The sequence below is a fragment of the Dreissena polymorpha genome, chromosome 6, assembly GCF_020536995.1.
Source record: "Dreissena polymorpha isolate Duluth1 chromosome 6, UMN_Dpol_1.0, whole genome shotgun sequence".
Classification (NCBI taxonomy): Eukaryota; Metazoa; Mollusca; class Bivalvia; order Myida; family Dreissenidae; genus Dreissena; species Dreissena polymorpha.
The window spans coordinates 7762928-7787194 of NC_068360.1; the positions used below are offsets into that span (position 1 = coordinate 7762928).

The window sequence follows — 24267 nt, forward strand, 5'->3', positions numbered from 1 at the left end:
TGTACAGTAGGAGTGTATTGCAATTGAAATATTGGATACGTGTCCAACTGTATGAATAAAAACGAATAATAATGTGATATGATATTTTTTTATCGAATTTCATTGACCTGAAGGGTAAAATAATATTTCGTACATATACCAAAATATTGTCCTATTCATATACTTTTGTCTTCTTACGCTAATACTGCTAAAAGTATGATATTCGTTCTTTGATTGTCTAAATTGTATATGTCAACAAATCTTTCATTTGTTAATCTAAAAGTTACTATTTGTTTTTAAAATTATTAGTAAAATTTATAACATACAATTATTCAAGTTTAATAAAAATGCAAAAAACAGCAACAATACATATTCATCGAATATTATGTTTTTTAATAAAAGTGCAAAATATGTTTAAATGTTGGACAAACTAGAAGTTCTAGATATTGATTTTAAGAAACCGTCAAAATGATTATAGTTTGACCAGCGAAGAAAGATTGCCTTGCTGTTCTGAATACGTTGTGGTATAATAACATATACATGCCTTCGGGGGAAAAATCTAACTCAAGGCAAGTTTTCGAAGATTCGTCATATACTTCATATTGTACGTGGTGAGTCAGCGTATTTGTTGGTGAGCGAGCCGACGAAACGAAATCTTAAAAATGGTTGACGTTGCACACGTGTTCAACTTGTATAAAGTATTAATAGTATTTTCAAGTATAAAGTGTTTTAGTATTTAAGTACGTTTACAAGGCAGTGATCGAACACAATTTTTCTCGGAACAATTATTTCAATCACAGAGAAAATACATTTCGCAAACTAGTAGGCATAAAAAAGAAACACAGCGACAATAAAAAACACATCCCTCTCTGCAATTAACATCCTCTACTTATAATTGCATAAATTAAGTCTGCGATTCGTCATAGAAAGCTTAATGACACAATAGAAAACAACGTAATATTTATATGATCAACAAAAATATGAAATTACATGAACCCCCCCCCCCCCCACACACACACACGAACATGATCGAAGAACAAGTATTGGCCTAAACCTAATTACCACGAATATTTAATGTATGGGATTTTCTAATTGAACAATAAGTCACTTTTTATCCGAAATGATCATAACGTTATCAGTGTTGCAGTGGTTTCTGCTTTAGATTAATACTTTATTGATGTCGCAGATGCTGTCATAATGTGCATTACAGTAAATATACTTGATGGGCTTCCATTATTTTCAGAGTTTCTGATTTTAGAGTGAAAGTTGCTGCCATGGATCAGGGAGTTTCCTATTAAGGATTTACCGTCGTTGATAGAGATTCAGTATTCTACGTTTAACGCTTTTAAGACGGTGTGTGGGTACAGTAGTTTTCGATTAAGAGTTTGACGCCGTTGATAGGTGAACAAGAGTTTTGTAAGTAAAGGATGATTCTTTGTTGCTGGAGGTACATTTGTTTCTGGTTTCGGGTTTAATATCGTTTCTAGAGATACGGTAATGTCTGATGAAGGGTTTGAACTTGTTTCGGGAGTACACGCGTTTCCGATTTAGTATTTTACTCTGTGTCAAAGGCTACACAAGATTCAGATATTGGGTTCGACGTTGTTGCTGTTGGTAAAGTAGTTCCTGATTAAAAGAGATATTTCATTGCTGGGTGTACGGAAGTTGACGATTAACGTTTTGGGCGTAGTCGTTGATAGGGAAGCAGTAGTTTCCGTTTAAGATGTTGACGTCGCTGTTGATAGGGTGGCAGTAGTTTCCGGTTTAGATGTTGACGTCGCGGTTGGAAGGATGGCAGTAGTTTGCGGTTTAGATGTTGACGTCGCGGTTGAAAGAGTGGCAGTAGTTTCCGATTTAGATGTTGACGGCGTCGTTGGCGGAGTTGTCGTAGTTTCCGGCGTGGACGTTGATGTCGGTGACGTTGTTAACGGTGCAGTAGTCAGCATGTTTATGTCTGCTTTTTTCTCATCAAATGTGGAACTACACAGCAGCTCCCCTGGACTATCATCTTTCACAATGCGAGTATATTCTTTGCACCTGCATTACACAAACATTAAATGGATTTAAAAAAGTATTTTGTTCACACACCTGGTTATCTTTCAAAAGTTAATGAAAGTGGGTTCTCTTTTGTTTATGCGTTATCTCGGTATGAATGGAAGTTCCAATTTTGATTTGCCTCGGTTAATGGGTCGGAATGCACGCTCGTGTATTATTTTGGCGGATATATGGGTCTGAACGTAAGGTCAGATTTTATCTTTCTCAAATGCATACTGATTGCGTTATTATATGCGATGCACATGTTATTGAAATATGTTTGCAAAGTCTTTAGTGCATAAGTTTTTCTTGCAGTGTGGGCCGATATCTTACGATTGAATAATACATTATTACACATTATCAATAGAGATTAAACTTCTATTTATACCATAACGATTGCTTACTATATCACAGACCTACTTTAAATAGAAAACTGTACCGTACAGTCGTTTGATGCCCGAACAAGTGAACTGAATATCGGAAACTCATTTAATGCTGTAACAATGAATTATGTAACGATTGATCTGTATTTGTTTCAATTTTTAGTCTCAAAATAATATTTACAATTAAAGATGTATTTCATAAACAGTTTAATTTTTTATTAACGTGTTCAGATCAATGTCGACCGATTACTATACTAATTTCGTTCCTCAAGAAGTTTCCTACAAGTTTCGTTGAATATTACTTATCATTGTCTGAACATTGTTCAAAAAATGTTCTTGGGGAGTAACATTCACTGTTTCACGTCTATTTCTTAGCATTCTACACATATGCCGCCAGCGTGTACCAAGCAATGTGAGACAACTGGAGTATATTATAGCAAGCGGTTCGACGCATAATCCCAAGAAACTAGGTTTCTAATGAGAACCTAGTTCTCATGAGAAACTAGGTTTATGAAATCCCAAGAAACCAGGTTTCTCGTGGGAACCTATGTTTTCATGAGAACCTAAGTTCTCGTGAGAAACTAGGTTTATGAAATCCCAAGAAACCAGGTTTCTCATGAGAACCTAGGTTCTCATGAGAACCTAGGTTCTCATGAGATACTAGGTTTATGAAATCCCAAGAAACAAGGTTTCTCGTGAGAACCTAGGTTCTCATGAGAACCTAGGTTTTCATGAGAACCTAGGTTCTCATGAGAAACTAGGTTTATGAAATCCCAAGAAACCAGGTTTCTCACGAGAACCTATGTTCTCATGAGAAACTAGGTTTATGAAATCCCAAGAAACCAGGTTTCTCATGAGAACTAAAATTCTCATGAGAACTACGGTTCTCATTTGAAAACTTTAGTTTACGCTAGAGAACCTAGGTTTTTCATGAGAACCTAGGTTCTCATAGACACATAGCACTTAGGTTCTCATGAGAAACATTCTGAGAACTTAAGTTCTCGTTTGATATCCTAAGTTTTCACAAGAACCTATGTTCTCGACAGCTTTTCGCGTCGTTCTCTCTGATAACCTAGGTTTTCATGAGAACCCAAGATTTCATTTGGGAACCATAGTTCTCATGAGAACATAGGTTCTCAGAATGAGAACCTTGGTTCACAGAATGAGAACATACGCTCTCATGAGAAACCTAGTTTATTGGGATTATGTGTCGAACCGCTTGCCATAAATGGTCTCTAAAACTTGAGCGTGTAGATCACAGAATAATATATATTCAGTGCAAATTAAAAATAGATGAGATCGCAAGTTTAACAGAGCATACAAATAATTATAATTTCTTGTTTGAACAAAACCATGTTTTAACTTAATATTCTCTTTTGAATATTAATATCGTATGTAAAAACGACTGCTTGTAAAAGAAAACATCAATATAAAACGAGACGTATCGTTACGCACCATCCCAGACGACACACGGGCACTGTCAATGCCTTCAAGCCACAGTCATACTTGTTGTCGTAGAAGGGGACCTTCTCATATCTGAATAGCGGTCGGCCGGATGGGAAGCATCGACGGATACGATCATTGCTGCAATTGCCATTGTGAATGAGACCGAGATGGTCCGAGTCTTTTGTGCAGTTGACATACCACCTGGAGGTTAGCTGGGAACAATCTGCAATGAATTGTGTTCACTCCGTATCATAATGCTTGAACATGATATTTAAGTACAAGATGTTTGACGGGATTTTCTTGTTCCTAACATTTAACGTGTTATCTTAAACGTTATTTTCTTGAAATCTTGAAGTCAAAATTATATGGTTTCAATACAATCATATTAAAACGACAAGGCGTTACAAAAAGTCTTTATACTTGTAATATGATATCCGCAAGGAATTGTTAAAGCGGTCGTATGTTCTAATCAATACATACTCGCATGTGTATAATATACATAATAACATATAAATGATACATCTGACGAAATTAACATAACATGATTTATAATTTAACACCCAATCCTGTTTGTGAACGCAGTGAGGATATGGTGTTTTAATGGCTTATTTTTCTCGTTGAAAGTGACAGTGCTCTTACTCTCATATCGCTCGCATGTCGGCAGTTGCAGGTACCCAGTGGTAGTGTACTGAGAGGCAGTGTCTCTAAACCTACACCCTAATGTAGCGTGGGTTGTAACCTCCGCCTCAGTGAAGGTTGTGTTACACACTGTCCTTGTGCCATTGATTGCATTCTGTGTGTTTGAGCACGTCATTTTGTCTGGTAAAAAAAGGAAAACAATTACTGCATTATATTCTAAAAACGTGTTATGCCAAGAATTGTTGATTCATGTAAATCTGTGATTGTCTGCAACGTACTGTGTGTCGATCTAAGGCATCTAAATGCATACTGTTCTTCAGACTGGGTATCATTGCAGGTGAACAATGCTTGAAACGAAAATGCATTTGAAATAATTTGAAATACTTTTTTTTATTTGGTACGCTTAGTTATTATTGTTCAACGAAAAATATATTATTTTAACTACAAACACAGTTTAATGCATTATTCTAAAAATGTTCGGTCAAGGAGTTTAGTTTTATTTGTAATTTGAGCTGGGGGCGCTGGTGTTGAGCGCCACGCATCAACGCCACATTGTGATTATTATTATTATTATTATTATTATTATTATTATTATTATTATTATTATTATTATTATTATTATTATTATTATTATTGAGAGACGTTTTAATGGCCCTCAATAAGATGCAGATTCAATCCGGATGAATTGGACTTTTAGAGTTGAGTTTGGGGCATGAATCTTTTGCACGAACACCATGTGATCATCGTTATAACGTTTCCAAGTCTGGGTAAAGAATGATTAATTTAAAGTCTGGTTGAGCAATATTCATGTATTGACTACATTCGACCTTGAGACCTCTAAGTCTGACATTGATCCTAACGCTTTGGAGACAGGAATTTGGTTCTCTCAACGCTAAAATTATTTTTCATACGCAGTATCTTTTGTAGAACACACTCAATTTTATTTGATTTAAGTGGCAATACAACAAACAACACCATAAACATTACACTTAACGAATCAAACAAAGCACATGTGACTGAAAATTTCGTAACCGACATCGAATGGTCAGTGGTAAGAATAAGTTGCTTTAACGGTTTACACGCACCGAACCTCAAGCATAACACACACTATATCATATGTAAATGTTACATTTATTGTCTTATTGCACTTACGATTGAAGCTTTTTTCCCCGCCGTAGACAGAGGCAAATACGTCTACTTGGTAATTGCCACAGTCTCCTTCGAGGGCACATGTAAAATCGAACTTGGTTCTCTCGCCGGTGCAGTTAAAGTATGTCACCGGATTAACCATCGTCTGAACAGTTCGGGTACTTATGATGCTTTCTATAGCCAAATATACAAACTAAATTTTAAATAAACTAATACTGCGGTTTTTCGTTTTGGCAATTAACTATTGTTTTCAGTTTCAGTAACATACTACGATGGTCCGTTTTTGTAAAATACTCCGGTGTTCATTTTGGTAACACATTAAGATGTTCCGTTTTGGTAATAACATACGGTTTTCCATTTTGAAAAATTATACCTCGTTCCGTTTTGATCAAAATAAATTGTTCCGTTTTGGTAAAATACTGAGATGTTACGTTTTAACTATATAATGAATGTCCCAAATCTGTAATTGTTTTCCGAATGGTGAATAAGTATCAGTAGACAATAATAAAATTGAGGACACACCTTTAATACTAATGATAACATTATCCTGATGGATGAGTTCGTCAGTGTCATTATTTTTGAAGTACAGCGTGTAATTTCCCTGGCTGCTGCAGGTCATGCTAGGTCCGGATTCGACGTAGATCGTAAGAATGTATCCATTATAACGGGGGTTGAAGTTAATACCTTTCACCTTTACGCCCTTAAAATACAAATTGTGTTAATGTCGATCATAAAAGAACTTAACCCGTTTCACAGACAGTATACGAATATTTGGCTGATTTGGATTGTTTGGCGTGTAAACGGGAAAATTTTTCGAAAAAAAGAAAGCAAAAATATTTATTTATTATTTATTGTTAATAATTAAATGCCCATTTGGTGTATACTCATAACCGTTCAATAACTTGGAAGATTAAAATTAAGCAATGATTATTTTTTTATGTTTTATTTTTCTCATACTGAACAGTTACATATTAATGAAACAGAAGAAAACCTATAAATCGAATCATAGACGATTCTCAGAGATGTTATAGAGTGTGTCAGTGTTAACTATCGTTGTTTTGAGTCTAAGGAGAGCCTAAATTTATCTTGAATTTAACTAACAATTATTGATGAATTAATGCAAAATTGTATCAACTGCGTTAGTAGACACGATTCAATATAAAATAATGTTTAACTGTATTATTTTGAAAAAATAACGATTATCAGCTCTCTTCAAATAAGAGCATATACTCCCTTTTGCTTATGAAAGAAGCTCGTGGTTTTATCTATTGATTTTGTTACCAGCAACATAATCCTTAATTTGTGGTAAAGAACAGTAACATTAAAGACTGATAATGTTTTTTTCTTGCAGAAGATCGCCTTCGATCACCAGGCTTCTGACGTTCACGAAAACAACGATTTTAAACAATTATCTATATGAGTAATGTATCGCAGTTAATCGTTGAATATAGTCGTAGAACGGTCTTCAAGCGCTAAAAATATTCTACGATAAACACGATTGAACAGATTGACTTCAAGATATGATAACACCTGATTCGATCTGACAAGATCACTACGATAATTTCACGATTAACACCACGACTTCAATTGTGTCTTTAATTGTTAATTCAGCATTAAGTTGATACTTAGTCTTAAAAAGGTCTGATGAATACGCGAAATGTCAATGACTGCAAAAACGTTACCTTTGGATCTGTTAACTCTATCAAGTTGACGTTTTTGATCTTTGTCCGTAGTGCATGGCTCGTATCAATTGTGCACGTGAAATTGAGGGTCTTCCCCAGGCGAATAGAACTTGGTGGACATTCGTCTGAAACAGGAAACGTTTTTGTTGTAGAAGAAATGTACTTTTGGAGTAAAATGACGCGTATTTTTCAAGTGGTATAGCATCCAGAAAGACCAATGTATAAATGATCAATAATTAAGATCTTACTCGTTTCAACATATTTTATTTCATTTCAAGCTTTTACTTTCTATTATTTATTGTAATAAGTTAATGTCACATTGTCTTGACTGTAGACACTATTTTTTAGCGTATGTAAATACGCTGATATGCAATGAGGTTCAAGTAAGATTTAAGTGAAATGTTATCTTTTGTACATAATTTTAAACTGTTTGCGTAGGAAAAAGAAATAAGTATACAACAATGGAACACGAGTGAACTACATTTTTAGTATGCATACTACAAGTCAAAATCTGTGTATTCATACATGACAACAAATCGGAGAAATGTCGTTTGACCATTCCAAAAATGTGGGAAAACTGTATAAATCTGAGATAATTTAAAGTGCATTTTTAGCGTGCTAACAGCGGATTTACCGAATATGGCGCTGGTGATTGTGTAAAACATAACGATGTTTATTTTGTAGGAATGGATACAAATATGTAACTTTAAAATACTTATCTTTTTTCAGAAACATACCGTATGCCACAGGATCTGGTAAAACAAAACCTAATGGTGCTGAAAACAAACAAAACGTTTTCATAATGAAAGATTTGCTACAACAAATAGCGGACGTTATATTTTAATTGCCTGAAAATTCACCGAGTCATTCAAATGCACATACATATCTAAAAAACTATTGAAATATAAAATGCATGTGTATAGAACATAACAATTAACGTATACACATAAACAACAACAGCAACAACAACAATAACTACTAAAACTTCTAGTAATAATAATACCACTACTACTACTACTTCTACTACAACAACAACAACTACTACTACTACTACTACTACTTCTACTACTACTACTTCTACTACTACTACTACTATTACTACTACTACTACTACTACTACTACTACTACTACTACTACTACTACTACTACTACTACTACTACTACTACTACTACTACTTCTACTACCACTACTACTATTACTACTACTTCTACTTCTACTACTACTTCTACTACTACTACTACTACTACTACTACTACTACTACTACTACTACTACTACTACTACTTCTACTACTACTACTACTACTACTACTACTACTACTACTACTACTACTACTACTACTACTACTACTACTACTACTACTACTTCTACTACTTCTATTACTATAACTTCTACTACTACTTCTTCTGCTGCTGCTACTACAACAACAGCAACTACTACTACTATTACAACTACAAGTAAACAGCACCACCACCACCACCACCACCACCACAGCACCACCACCACCACCACCACCACCACCACCACCACCACCACCACCACCACCACCACCACCACCACCACCACCACCACCACCACCACCACCACCACCACCACCACCACCACCACCACCACCACCACCACCACCACCACCACCACCACCACCACCACCACCACCACCACCACCACCACCACCACCACCACCATCACCACCACTACCACCACCACTGCCACCACCACCACAACCACCACCACCACCACTACTACTACTACTACTACTACTACTACTACTACTGCTACTACAAATTCTACTACTACATCTACTACTTCTACTACTACTACTACTTCTACTACTACTACTACTACTACTACTACTACTACTACTACTACTACTACTACTTCTACTACTACTACTACTACTTCTACTACTTCTACTACTACAACTTCTTCTACTACTACTACTACAGTGAATAAACCACGATTAAAACTCGGTCCTACGGGCAAATAACCTGCGCCATCAAACAGCGACAATATCAAACAGCGTAAGAAAGAAGGAACAAATAACGTCATTTAAGTGCTGCATTTAAATACCGACATGTTTTAGGGTTTTACATAAACATATACAAAAAATAATAAGTTCATACACGACTCAAGGTATTTGCCCATATGGCAATACTCAATCTGTTACATTGCACTTTAAACAATACGTGCAGTCCGTTTAAAATACCTGTCGGTTAATTTCTAATCACAACATTTTTTGTATAACCTAAATACATAAATATTTTTAACGGATTCTCTTCGCATGTTTTTTTGTTTTATATGTAGTAGATATAAAGACAAGACAATATGTATAAATTGTAAAACGAAACAAGTAAACTAGACACCCCGTACTTGGTTCTAAATTCTTCTTTTTCTGGAGTATAATGGTCAGAGCCATTATTCCGGCGATTAGCATCATGCAGACAAGCACGAACGTCACACACTTGCACGGCATCCAGCGGCCCCCCTGAAATGAATTCAGTTGAAAGTGTAGCGTTTACAATAAATACTACCCGTTACATTGAATGCGTTGAAAGTAGTTATGTAAATGTAAATTCAAAAATAACAAGTATAAACAATAAAAGTCATAAGCTTGATTACACTTATCATTTCACTAGACAATTCACGCTACTGACAATTATATTGTCAAATTACAAATGTATGTGTTTTACACAATCGCACGTTATTTATTGTATCTAGGAATTTAATCATAATATATAACACAACTTAAAACAGTTTATTAACTACACTTCTAAGTTTTATCGCCCCTATAGTCGATATCTACATTTCAAGACCGCGAGTTCCAGTCATAAAAGCTTTACAATTTATGCCGACGTAGAAGAACTTCGGCTAAAAACCTTTTGGAACATGAATTCTGACGGGAATCAATCGTTACGATTTCATCGTATGCCAGAGTTACATTGAAAGACTGATTCTCGTTATCCATGCCGCCGAGACGATCCAAAGAATTCGGTTACCTATACAAGATTTATTTAAGGAAACATATACTACATTTACTTCATTTACACATTTAACTGTCTTATCACATGTGGTAATATCGCAATATATTATCAAAGAATGTTTACATATTAAGAATCACTCAGTAGCGTCAATAGTAAAACATTCTTATTGTCTTCACGAGGTCCTTTACATACTGCAAGTTACATTACGCCAAATCAACACATTTTAACTAAATGAATACTATTAATCAAAACGCTGAAAGCTTATAAAGCCTGTTCATGTAAGAAATGGTAAACTTCTGTGAAATATGTGTATACCTCTTAACTTAAGAAGTATTTACATATTTGAATAAATGCTGTACCAAATAAACCGCTTCATGCGAAAATTGGTCTTAAGACATATGCGGCTGAAGTAGCTCCAGATCAGCCTGCGCTTCCTCGCAGTCTTAATGGGGCTACCCAGTCCGCTGATGAGCTTCCGTGACTTTAAAAGAATTCCACTGGTAACGGCGTTTATATCTTTCGATGTGTGTCCCTTTTTAGCAGAGGGTGCATGGGAATAAAATTATATGTGGAGGACGAAAATGATTAGTAAAGTTTTAAACATCTTTAAACATAAGGTTGAAACCATAAAATTGAGTCATCCTCTTGATCGGCTGAAGCATATCATTTGAGGTGTAAGAAAACCCATCATAGCATATCATCGTTTGTCTGCATATGGCGTACCTTCTTATCGTCTGGTTGAGGCTCACGTTGCTGGTTCTGTATCCCCGCTCTACCAATGTATTCCAGGTCGCCTGGTTCCGGCATGAACTATTTGAGAAATATATTTGGAGCGTTATTGAAAGATATTTGTTGATTTCGGTGTAAGATCTTTTTGTCACGAGTTGTCATAGAAAATACATAATTCGAAATTATCACCGAAAACAACACATTTTATTTTTATTTCATGCTTGAGACTAAAGTATATTGATTAAGAGCTAATATATATGCAGAATTAGCTTAAACGTTCAAGCTATGTGACGTCATTAAAATTATGCCATTAACAAGGCAAATTTAGTGTTTTTTTAAGCATGGTGGGGAAAAATATGTGAGTCGTTCAACGAAGCTGATTGATGGTTTTTGTTGATATGTCGCATTGAACGTCTGAAAATGTCTGTTGATAAATATATAAACGCATATACAGATTACATTGATAATACTGTACACTAGTAGACCGTCGTTGTTTAGGAATACATATTGCGATTTTTCTAATATTATCACTGTAGCGAAACATATACATACCAAGTTTGCTTAAGTTCATTTACAAGATCCATGATCCTTGTTGTGAAATACATATCGGCAATATTCTTGATACTGATGTTAAACGTATTTTTAGTATGCTATGTACGGAACTATTTGTATGTGGTATTATGGCATCATAGATAATGAAAATGAAAAAATGAATAACTTAAGTTTGTTGTTTATTTATATATTTTTTTATGAAATAAAAATGTAAGATTTTTCATTTTGATCAGCTTTAGTGTATTATATAAATTGCCTCGTGTATCCTGTAATATTTTATCGTCGAACGATATTAGACAGCTTAAAGTAATTCAATTAAACAATCACACCGGGTCTTTCAATTCCATTTCTTATTATAATTACCGCTGCTGCATCTCGACTCATTTCTGCTCTCATGGTTCTGGCCTGAAGCCATAATAATAATAATAATAATAATAATAATAATAATAATTATAATAATAATAATAATAATAATGATAATAATAATGATGATAATAATAATAATAATAATAGTAATAATAATAATAATAATAATAATAATAATAATAATTATAATAAAAATAATAATAATAATTATTATTATTATTATTATTATTTTTATTATAATAATTATAATAATAATAAAAGTTAACTTAGAAAAATAATATTTAGTCTTTATAGTGAAACTACGTTTACTGTTAAGTATTTCTCATTTATATTTTTTAATTAACATTAAAGGCGAAGTTCGACAATCCTATCCATTAATGCAGACCTCATATGGTCACATTTTTGTACAATCAACAATTTGACAATGTTTATTTGGCAATTTTTAGCGATTTCGAACAAGCATGTCAGAGACTAAATTATTACATGGATTGATAAGAAATTAGATGCATTGCGAAGTAGATATACACTTACCAATGGATTGCCAATATTGCTGGCGTCTATCGTTATGTCACCAATCCGGCGTGCTGATGTCGACGCCACCTGTGTCACGTGAACGTTAAAAAACAATAGTTACAAATTGAAGTAAATTTTACACCAGCGATACTGCCTCACGCGTCGTTGTAGTTTTATTTTTAAACATGGCGTCTTTTCTTTGATGCTTCATTCTTGGTTTCCTGAGCAAGGGAGACTATCGCAATACGTTTTAATAACGGATGGCAAGCAAGGGCAATATTTATCAGAAATAATACATGTACACCACAAAGGCTCATTAATCGAGTGTGAACAAAACAATAGTCTATTATGCATGCATATCATTCTTAACTTAACGTTTACTGTGACGTTTTAGACGGCATGTTCAGATATGTAATCTTCGCAAGCTTGCACTCAGTTTTGATTTACTAAAACTCTTAAGCCTCAGAATATTACGAAATGTATGAGATACAAATAAGATAAATGAACATGCATGGGAAGAATATTTGACTTTAAAATACGTTAGATGTATAGTAAATGTTAATTGTAAGATCAATCGAAAATAATGTATTACAATGTCATAAAGACTTTAACTTGCTACACCAACGCCAAACCAACCATCACCGACAAACCCAAAACAAGTTTACATATTTAATTCGACGGCATTGAGGTAACATTCGTCTATGTATTTTGAAATACATAAACACTTAATATGTCGGTATCAGACTACATATCTCGCGATCAGGAGTTAAGAAGTCGATGGCCAGTCGATCATTTATATGCTTCGTATTGAAAAACAGAACTGATACAAGCATGTGCTATCAACATCGTCCTCATGGATAAACTCGTCCAACTATAGCTGTGGTTAACGCATTTAAAAATGAAACCAACTGTACAAAAACTCAAAAGTTAAATAAAACGTCTTATTCGTTCTTTCAATTTCACACTTACTCTTTGTTCAATGTATCAAATATGCACAATGTTTAGTAATACAATAATTTGTTTTTGAGTTCTTATCATTTAACAACCACTCGCTATATGACATAAACGGTTTTAAAGCGGGACTGCACGATTTTTACAAATGTTTATGAATTATTATAAAATGTTTAAAAAAACACATCTTATACAAATATTTCAATATAAGTTAAAATAAAAGTTAAGAAGAACATGTGTCAAAAATGCGAAATAAACCAGATATTTATTTCTTAAATAAAAAATGTCTGTACATTCGAATTCGCCAGCATGTATATCTTGCATGTACGATTTGAATCTAAATTTAGTTTAACGGTTCATTTTAAATTCCAGCAACGATATCTATTCATACGACACTCGAACACTAACTCCGATCCTAATAAAAAGACGAATGCTTCGGTTATTGTAGGAAAATATGTACGAAATATCTTCGTCACAATCAGCTCGGGGCGCTAATTTGCCTTTGCTGCATTTTATATAATTCGTCTTTAATGTATACTTTTTCTTTCCTATTTTGTGTTATTGAAACATATTTGTATCAATAAATTACAATTTGACACATATAAAAATCGTGCAGTCCCGCTTTAATGCAAAGACCTTCGATCTGCATTGCATAGCAAAACGTAATGCGGGATTGGAGAAAATGTTTGTGAACATTTTTTTACTGCACTCTACACTCTACCGAGTTTGGTGTAAGCTGAAGCGTTCGGTCAGGGATCACAGCGACTGGTGATCTCCTTCCGAGGGCGGCTGTAGACGTCATTTCTGGGCTCTCAAGTCCTATCGCGGCCTGTGGTAACATCGAGCGGATAGCAGTAAAGCCTTAATTAATATTTTGGTTAAAAAATGTTTCCGTCGAGACTAAATACGTTGATCAAATATAAGTCAATGACATGCAGAAAAAAGGTAGAGTGAATAATATACGATCAATACACTTGAGAGAGAGTTGTTTTCCTTATATAGTACAAAGCGAATATATATGTGGTCAGCACTTATACAAAGTACTTGATAACATGCATTATGCAACAAAGCTGAAAAGACATGTGAAAATTGTATTTCCCTTTAAAAACAAGAGCGATATTACTATTCAAATCATGTGTTTAATAATCGTTAATAGAATATAAGTGTACCCCCCAACAGCTTTTTTCTACGTTTAAATTATCACTAATATTAATTGCATGCAAATATTCTCTAATATCGGTAAACACATTATATTTGTATCGCCATTTGAAGAATGTAAATAAATTTAAGACACATTAAAACACGATTGTATCGTCACTTATCTTAGGGTGTCAACAATTAAGTTATTAAATTAAAAAAATGTTGCCATACTATCGATATAAAATCATTTAAATAGTAAACTCGGAAACTTTAAACTAAAGAGATAATTTGTCAGAGATTAATCGAACTCCTATCAGATGTGGAGAAAAAAGCAAGCTTTAATAAAAGGTGCATATAGAAGCAGTATAGCATTCGCAAGCTTTATTTTACTCACATGTCCTGTTTGTCGCAATTCATACGCTGATGCCATTGTTGCACTGTTAACTTTCGGCTGAAAAGTGGTATCGACGGAAGAGCCCGCAAGAGACACGGCGTAGTCCTGGAATAACAGAGGGAATATGTATGAATTAAAATAACGCTGATGACGATAATGCTGATGCTCCGTATTGATGCCGTTGGTAATGATGATTATGAAGATAATAGTGTTGATGATGATGATGATGATGATGATGATGATGCTGTTTTTGTTGATGATGATGATGATGAGGATAATTATGAGTATGGTGATGATGATTATCATGATGATGATGATGATGATGATAGTGATGATAATGATGATGATGATGATGATGATGATGATGATGATGATGATGATGATGATGATGATGATGATGATGATGATGATGATGATGATGATGATGATGATGATGACGACGATAACATGATAACGATGATGATAATAATCATGAAAATGATGGTTAAAGTTGTGGTTATGGTGATGAAGATGACAATGACGATGCTCTATCTCGACGATCACGATGACAATTACAATGATGCCGATGGTGAATATGACGACGACGACAATGATGGTGGTGGTGATGATGATGATAATGAGGATGATGACGATGATGATGATTCTGGTGGTGATGATGATGATGTTAAACGCCACTGCAATCACTATGGGACATGATGAAAGTAGGGAAAATTCTCTCAGTTAATCAAGTTAGTTTATATGATACTATTGTACTTGTTAACAGTATAGGATAGAAAGGCGTCGTTTCAGCACCGAATTTAAGCCTATTATTATCTATTATTGCTGTGGTTATAAGTAAAATCCGTTGGACTTTAGTTAATTCTAAAACGAAATCTTAACAATAAATTACCCGAAATATTGATTGTAATTTTACATGGTATGTATACGTATTTACATATCAGTGGGAACACGTGCATACACAACAACTAACACGTGCTAAAATATCCCGTGCGAGTCTTACATATGTCGAATCGACAGATTGGCTCAGAGTCGCTGCCGTTATGACGATTTCCGGTACAACAAGGGAGCTTTCCCCCTCGCTCTAAACATATTACGACGTCACAAATTTTACACGACGTCACAAGACGGTATGTCGTCAAAATGACGTCGCATAATATGTACTAAATGCCTACATTTCTATTTCAGCAAAAATGCACGATAGTCGTTTTCGTTGTAAAGTTTTAGATTAGAAACAATTAATTACAATGCTCTCGTAGGAGCACAATATTCAACTGTAAATTGAACAATCATCTTCTTTATTTCAGAGTTTACACATATTAAAATCGGAATATGTCGTGTCATTGATAGGAAAATGCACCCACGTAATACAAGTTTGAGCATTATGCATTTATGAGAAAAAACACTCAATGTCAAATATATAAATATTTTAAGTAAAGGTGTGAGAGACTGATACAAGAAGTACTTGTACCTGAATACTAACGAATGAACTTCTCTGTCCTGTCGCTTCAACCTGTTGCAGCTCTATAAAACTGCTCGAGATACTCGTAGTTTCTGCGGCGTCTAAGTTATGTCTCTGTAACAAACAAGGCTGATTGCGAAAATGCATCGACGTACGGTTCATTATGTACATTGACCGCAAGTCTCTTAGCAGAAAGGAGAAACTAATGCTTTCGAAAGGATTATATGTATGCCTACAGTTCTAAACATTACTACACATCCCTCGCGCGAGTATCAACAACACTTGTAAGACACTGGCTTGTTTCAGTTGTCCCACTGCTGAATCATATGAGCTGCAAAAATGGGCCTTAACACATATCTGGGCCTTAACACATATCTGGGCCTTAACACATTTCTGAACAGTATATCTTAACACATATCTGAACAGTTTAGCTCCATATAATGTGATGACGGATTACAATGTCCGCTGATGAGATTCGGAAACCTTGCGTGACGTTATAGCTCCTGGCCAGACTGCTCGAATGCATATAAAATTATACCCAATTTTGTCATACGCGGCTCTTATGAAAAAAGAGATTTAACTCATTAAAAATTAAGCTTTACCCATTGATAACATTCATTATGTGAGCAGTTATTTTGGCTTGCGAAAACTAGAAATTAAACAAAAAATATAATTGTTGAAGAAAAGGAAAAATATAATTACAATGCGTTTAAGTCGGTCTGATGAATCTCTTAGTGTAACACCGCTGTCCTGAAGTAGAAAACAAAACGTATAACATCGGGCTTTTCAATTCAACTACGTGTGCTTTGCTGTTATTACCATCAGGATAAATAATGACTATTACAGATTTAAGTAAAAGTCTAACAAACTTTCAGGGGGGGCGTTACCTTGAGCAAACCTTATCACCAAGGAATTTGCTATATTTCATGATTTATATGCGGTATTTGTGGGCATTTTGAAACGGTGTGATCTTGAGCAGTATAGACAGAGGGAGAAGATGGGCAAAATGCTGTTTTCGAACTAAAATTACAAGCTCCAAGGAAGATAATTTCAAAACAATGCTCTACGAGGAAAACAATGGTGGACAGGACCAATGCGCTGAAGCAGATATCCTATAATTCCACGTATCACTCATTTTTCTTGAATGTGAGTTGTGTCCAGTCAATTTTTATAACTTAGATTTTGAATTGATGTTAATATCTAAAATTAGTCAAAGTTAGCACCTGTGAATGACGAACAAAAGAATCTCGGACAACACTATGAGGTGCTCTCTCTGGTACGTTTATTTCGTCAAGATCGATGTATGTGCCTGAGAAAACCTCGGTTCCAACTTCTGGTTGAGACGTAGCGCCAATTTCCCGTGTTGACGTAGCTCCAATTTCTAGCTTTGACGTAGCGCCTATTTCTGGATTCGATGTAGCGCCTAGTTTTGGTTTGACCGTAGATCCAATTTCTAGTTTCCACTTCTGAAAAGGGAAAACAAAATATAATGATATATCGCTAATGTGTCTCGAATAATCTGTCAATAAAGAAAGATCTTTCTAACTAAATCTTTTGATGCAGTCATAATAAAGGTAAAAATTAATGATTTTGTATTTATCATTCAATTCCATATGTTCTGTTAACAATGCCAACTAAATCTTTTGATTGATCTCCATTAGTGACATTTTACCTTTTCTGGTCGTAAATTAAAGGTGTCTTGGAAATTGAACGTTCCTGTCTGAAATAAAGGAACAAGTGGCATTAACAAACACGAATTTAACACGTTATGTATACCATATAATCTGCCAGCAAACAAACGCATCTGTGTACACTAGACTAGTACCATCGCCACCACCACAGTTATACAAAGTTCGTATATGACCTACCGTCGGTTCGTCATATGCTGTCTTCGTCAACTTTGTATTGACAGGGTCCGCTGATTCTTTCTGAAATGTACACAACAATGATTTAAGGCATGAAGGAGGCCGTCGCGGTAACATCACGATTAAGACACGTTTGTACATTGGGTGGATCTGCGAAGAAGCGTTCTACAAGAATGCATCGTGCTTCAGCATAGATCTCGTGCGTAATTCGCGCTACAACAGTTTTATATCTTCGGTTTTCCCTGATTGGCGTTAAAAAATCTTATGACTCTCGAATCATCTGTCAATAAAGAACGATCATCCTAACTAAATCTTTCGATGCAGTAATTTTAAAGGTGAACATTCATGTTTTTTTTAATTTATCATTCAATTTCATTTGTTTTGAAAACATTGCCGACTAAATCGTTTTGTATTTATTTATAACATGTGCAATAAAAGCTAATTGATCTCCATTAGTGCGACTTTACCTTTTCTCGTCGTAAGTTAAAAGTGTCTGCGAAATTGAAGGTTCCTGTCTGAAAATAAAGAAACAAGTGGGATTATCAAACGCGACTTAAACACGTTTATGTATATAGAGAATATTATGTGTATTTTGGATAAAGATCAAATTTATCATGCGAGGTCTTAGAACCATGTTAGTGCGAGGCTTCGCGCCGAGCATGATAAACTTGATCTTTATCCAAAACTCACATACTATTCTATTTATCCTATTATTTCCTCCTTTTTCCATTAATAGTTATAAAATATCGCATTTTTTGACAATTTTATCTTTCCGTAGTTCATATTCTCCAATTTTTGGAAAAACCCAAATCTGATCTATAAATAGCAAGTATAAAGTTAAAGTTTATACGGTCGTTGTTATACTATAGATTTTCATCTGGTTATAGGATAAATAACATACTATCTGTCAGAAAACAAACGCATCTGCGCACAATAAACTAGCACCACCGCCACCAACAGTTTTATACAAAGTTCGTATATGACCTACCGTCGGTTCATCGAATGTCGTCTTCGTCAACTTTTTAATGACAGGGTCCGCTGATTCTTTCTGAAATGCACACAGCAATGATTTAAGGCATCAAGATAGGCAGTCGAGGTAACCGCACGATTAAGACTCGTGTGTACATTGGGTGGATCTGCGAATGAAGCGTTCTACGAGAATGCATCGTGCTTCAGCATAGACCTCGTGCGTAATTTGCGCTACAACAGTTTTATATCTTTGGTTGTGCCTGATTAGGGTTTTAATTTAACACGTGTTGGTGCATCTCGTTTTGTTTTATAAATTATCATGTGTAAATTGTATTATGTTTCATGCGAAGTTTACTCATTCGTTTGTTACGCGACTTATTTTAATATTTTATGAGTAAAAGTTTTAAATTTATTAAATTTTTCAATTTAAGCATAATTAACGCGTAAATTTGCAATCCATTATAATGTTAGCACGTCAATATCCGTTGATTATAATACATGTAATGTTGAAGTATTGTATTTCGATGTGATCTGTATTGAAATAGTAATGCATAATTTGAAACTAAACGAACGTTAACGCTACAATTAAAATCAATTTTTAAACCGACATTTACATATTTGTTATTTGTTTTAGACATTTATACATTGTTATAAAAAGCCAATTGGTAACTGGTAACGCATTGTCTAATTTAAAGCCATCAAATCAATTCCCAAGACTTTTTGCTCGTAAATTGTATTGTAATATATATTTTTTTAAATTACAATTAACACTTATATAATGTAAACCTTATTCAACATACCAGAAGACTTCGGGGGGGGGGGGATTATGGTTCGTTTGTTCCCTTTATAAAAAGCCAACTGATTTATGAGGAATAATCGGGAATTGCGTTCGTAAATATTACAATAGATCACTTACGATACTTTCATTACGTAAAGCGTCCCTTTTTGTCCACATTGCTCTATTATATTAAACGCTTGTTTATTGATCGATGCTATTGAATTTCAACTGGAATTCAGTAATAATGAAATACCCTTCCATGAATGTGCCAGATCACTTCCTAGTTACTTATTATCTCTTCCTGCCGCAGAGCTAACTTTCCTTTAAATAATATGTCGGCATGTAACACGGCCGTTAACCACGGGCGCCACCTCTTCGTAGATATGCATTAATACATTAGCAAATGCTAATGTATTAGCGATGTGGCGCTCAGGCCCGGATGTTTTGACATTTAACGGATAATTTGATAGAATGATAAGGTTTTATATGGTTTTCAACATATTTCGCATTATTCTTAAAAATCCACCAAAAAGGAAGGCGCCCGTGATTAACAGCCGTGATGTCAATTGCACGTTATGCTACTGGTTTTTCATAACTAATTGAAGACATAAATGCGAGTATAATTAATAACGAGATATAGTAGTAAGCGAGTTTTTCGAGTGTGGGTAAAGAGTGTATCTTAAAATGAGCACATAGATTCAGTAAAAGTACACATATTACGGATCATTTTGGCTGATGTGTTCAATGGACCGATTTGAATGTTATGAATACCCTGGTATGAGCCCGATATATTAATATTATCAACAATTTTAAATCCAAATCCGTAGTTAATGAACAGGTTTACTATACATACCATAAGTTTTATCATGCATTCATTTTCGAGTGTTTATCTGCGTGTCTTTGTGTTAATTTTATTCTGTTGAACAGTTAAGGGATGTTAATTTATGCGAAAAGGAATAGCTTCTTTTCGGAAATTCTCTTTTGGAAGCTGTTTCTGGCTCGAAAAAGGTAATTATTGTGTTGACACCTTTAAGGTACCTATAAGTGGCAAAGCATCGCTGTTTACCTCCTTATTAGCAACGAAAATGGGAGTCCCGAACCTGAGCATAGTAAACATATTTAAATTTCACGTGTCGAATTCAGTTTCAGGTAATAACTGTTAAGCATTCAAAAGAAATATTTCGGACAGAATAACGCAAGAACACGTCTCATCATTTATTTACCCACTAACCTTTAAATATAGTTTTACATACAAGTACTAGCATTTATTTCAAGGGGTGAGCAATAAAAAAACCTCACATATCGATTATGTTAAGAAATAAGTTTAACAGAAGATACTACAGTATTCTAATATTAATCATTACATTTCATTATTTTTAATAGAGTCGATTTCGGTTGATTTATAACTTTGATTATCTGAATAATGTTAAGCAAGTTAACCTGGCTTGAAACATCAAGATTTAGTTTCAGTCAACTCAACTCAATTCATACAAAAATCACACCCAGATATGGATTTATTGAATACGGAAGTGGCAGTGTACACGATACCTCATATTACAGTATTATTGAAATGCAATGTATACATGAAATTCATATTAAACGAACTGTAAGTTTTGTTTTTTAATTGTTACACGCAGCTTATTAACGATGCGAAGTCTAAACACTAGTTTATAAAGATTTATTCCGATTAAAAGTATTTACTTTGTCATTTTTTATTCAATAAGCATTCAATAGTTATCCTTATTTGAATCCGTTTTGTCTCAAAATAGTTGATGTATGGGAAATAGCACATGTACCGATTACGTGATTAACTAAATAAACTGTACAGAGAACCACCTACAGTCGTTACATACAGTACAGAGAACCACCTACAGTCGTTAAAAGCTACACATTTTCCTGTTAAAAGGAATTTCTTCACAGTATCAACCATCCCTCTCTGTTCTAAAAATACATGTATTTTTTTCCCGACGAGTTTTTTAACCATAGAATTATAATTAAATGCAAAACTTTATACTACATTTTAGTTAGTAAGTCAATACAGTAAATGAGTTTTATTAGTTGAGTTTTAAACAGGTGAGTAGGTTAGTGGCAAAAAAATCTGTACTTACCTCTTTGTAACTTCTACCAACGAGAACTGATCTCTTCATTTTAAAGAATTAAATAAGCACACACATAGCTAATAAATATATTTTAGTGAACATATAAACTCCAGCACTAGAACGAAACTAGTCTGCTATATTCTACCCCGTATATGAATGAATATTGAGCACAAATAGAAAAGCTGTCTAGCCTATTTTATTAACACGGTCTAAACAAAAAAATTAAGTTATGGATCAATCAATAATCACGTTTTACGATTAAACACAATGACAGTTCAATAGTTTTGTATAAGAGGAATCAGGAACAAAATAAACGCTTCTAAAAGAAATATGATATGCAAACCTTTCATAAATCCACAATGTACACTCGTCGAGTAGAAGCGGGTATGGCCTATTGAATATTAAAACCGGTTAAACAAACTAATAAATGCACTCATGCAAATAGTGTAATGGCGTTAAACCAGGAAGTGGCTTAAACTACTTTTGAATCTGAATCTACGCTTTAAACGTGCTTATTCACTGAACAAGTGTTAAAGTTGAGAGCGATTTACCATTTTGTAACATGTATTATAAAATAGTATACTTGACCACCGGTACATTGAACGCACAAACAAATATTAATTTACGCTTTCAGCAATAAACTCTCATGAGAGATCAACTAACGAGCTTGTAAATTTGTTTGGAATAGTAGAACTTATCCGTATTTATGTTGGCGTTCTTTAGAAAGTGTTCAAACAATCCCGTTTTGCTTGAAACTTTTCGACACTGACAAAAAGTCTTATGATTCAGGTGTCTTATATCTAAAAAATACATACTTTGCAGTAAAACAAGTTTATTGTAGCCTATGTATACTATAATGATATCAATAACGATGTTTTTATACAGAACACGATTGTACAACTAATTACTTAACACGCGTGTTCGCGTCTTGTTTTATAACGACATTTTATTTTCTTTCTTGATGCTTTCTCTGAGCAATTAATCACGAGGAAAGCAAAGCTTTTAATATAAGTGGTCATACGAAAGTGCACATTTACAAATACTAGACATTGCAGTACATCATTAAACATAAAAAATAAACGAGTTCAAACAAACCTATATTATATATCGCAAAGGAATGAATTCATTTCTTCTTAACCAAACCTGCTAAGGCTGCATTCATTACATGATCTATGCAGTTGATATACTTAAGATACCTGGAAGTGAATTTGAATTTAACATGTGCGTAGTAGGTGCTTGAAGATGGCACACCGCTCAGTAATCGACATCAGCTCAGCAAATTACGAATGCTGATCTGGCACAGCACCTGGCTCGATATTTCAGATCAGTATTCATGTTAAAAGTGTTACGGCGAATGCTGAAACAGCTCAGCAATGCAGCGCGACATTCAAGATCAGCATTCGTTTTTAAAGTATTACGGCGAATGCTGAGCCAGCTCAGCACCCCAGCGCGACATTCTAGATCAGCATTCGTTTTAAAAGTGTTACTGTGAATGCTGATCCAACTCAGCACTCCAGCGCGTCATTCCAGATCAGCATTCGTTTCAAAAGCGTTAAGTCGAATGCTGAGCCAGCTCAGCTCTCAAGCGCGAAATTCTAGATCAGCATTCGGCGAATGCTGAGCCAGATCAGCACTGCAGCGCGACATTCTCGATCAGCATTCGATTCAAAAGTGTTAAGGCGAATGCTGAGCAAGCTCAGCACTCCAGCGCGACATTCTAGATCAGCATTCATTTTAAAAGTGTTACTGCGATTGCTGAGCCAGCTTAGCACTGCAGCGCGACATTCTAGATCATCATTCGTTTCAAAAGCGTAAAGTTAAATACTGAGCCAGCTCAGCACTCCAGTGCTACATTTCAGATCAGCATTCGATTTAAAACTGTTACAGCGAATGCTAAGCCAGCTCAGCACTCCAGCGCGGCATTCCAGACCAGCATTCGTTTTAAAGGCGTTAAGTTGAATGCTGAGCCAGCTCAAAACCCCAGCGCGACATTCCAGTTGAGCATTTCTCATAAGAGTTATGGCGAATGCTGAGCAAACTCAGCACTCTAGCGCGATATTCCAGATCAGAATTCGTTTTAAAAGTATTACGGCGAATGCTGAGCAAGCTCAGCACTCCAGCGCGACATTCTAGATCAGCATTCATTTTAAAGGCGTTA

General features: G+C 34.8%; 1 protein-coding gene across 3 annotated transcripts; it reads right to left on the bottom strand.

Annotated features, from left to right (window-relative positions):
- Positions 1 to 69: 69 nt before the first annotated feature.
- Positions 70 to 22285, bottom strand: LOC127836236 (uncharacterized). 3 transcript variants are annotated; one of them, XM_052362717.1, is made up of 21 exons: positions 22119 to 22285; positions 19252 to 19311; positions 18731 to 18778; positions 18267 to 18326; positions 18071 to 18118; positions 17637 to 17864; positions 17101 to 17148; positions 16408 to 16512; positions 14940 to 15044; positions 14127 to 14234; positions 12473 to 12541; positions 11939 to 11980; positions 11018 to 11104; positions 9684 to 9798; positions 8050 to 8088; positions 7313 to 7437; positions 6153 to 6330; positions 5634 to 5804; positions 4482 to 4661; positions 3852 to 4065; positions 70 to 2016 (listed from the first exon to the last, which is right to left on the bottom strand). In XM_052362717.1, the coding sequence occupies exons 1-21, from the start codon at positions 22155 to 22157 to the stop codon at positions 1698 to 1700; spliced, it is 2388 nt and encodes a 795-aa protein (XP_052218677.1). In that variant the 5' UTR covers positions 22158 to 22285; the 3' UTR covers positions 70 to 1697. The 3 variants fall into 3 exon arrangements, with proteins under 3 accessions (XP_052218677.1, XP_052218676.1, XP_052218678.1); XM_052362716.1 differs by having other exon boundaries at positions 17622 to 17864; positions 22119 to 22284; XM_052362718.1 differs by lacking the exon at positions 14127 to 14234 and having other exon boundaries at positions 17622 to 17864.
- Between the last annotated feature and the right edge of the window lie 1982 nt (positions 22286 to 24267).

Excerpts from the sequence above, each read along its gene's own strand:
- LOC127836236 (XM_052362716.1), bottom strand. The coding sequence starts at position 22,157 with ATGAAGAGATCAGTTCTCGTTGGTAGAAGTTACAAAGAG. Across the intron at positions 19,312-22,118 it reads TTGGTAGAAGTTACAAAGAG|AAAGAATCAGCGGACCCTGT; the intron begins GTAAGTACAGAT and ends TGTGCATTTCAG. Across the intron at positions 7,438-8,049 it reads ACCAGATCCTGTGGCATACG|ACGAATGTCCACCAAGTTCT; the intron begins GTATGTTTCTGA and ends TTCCTGTTTCAG.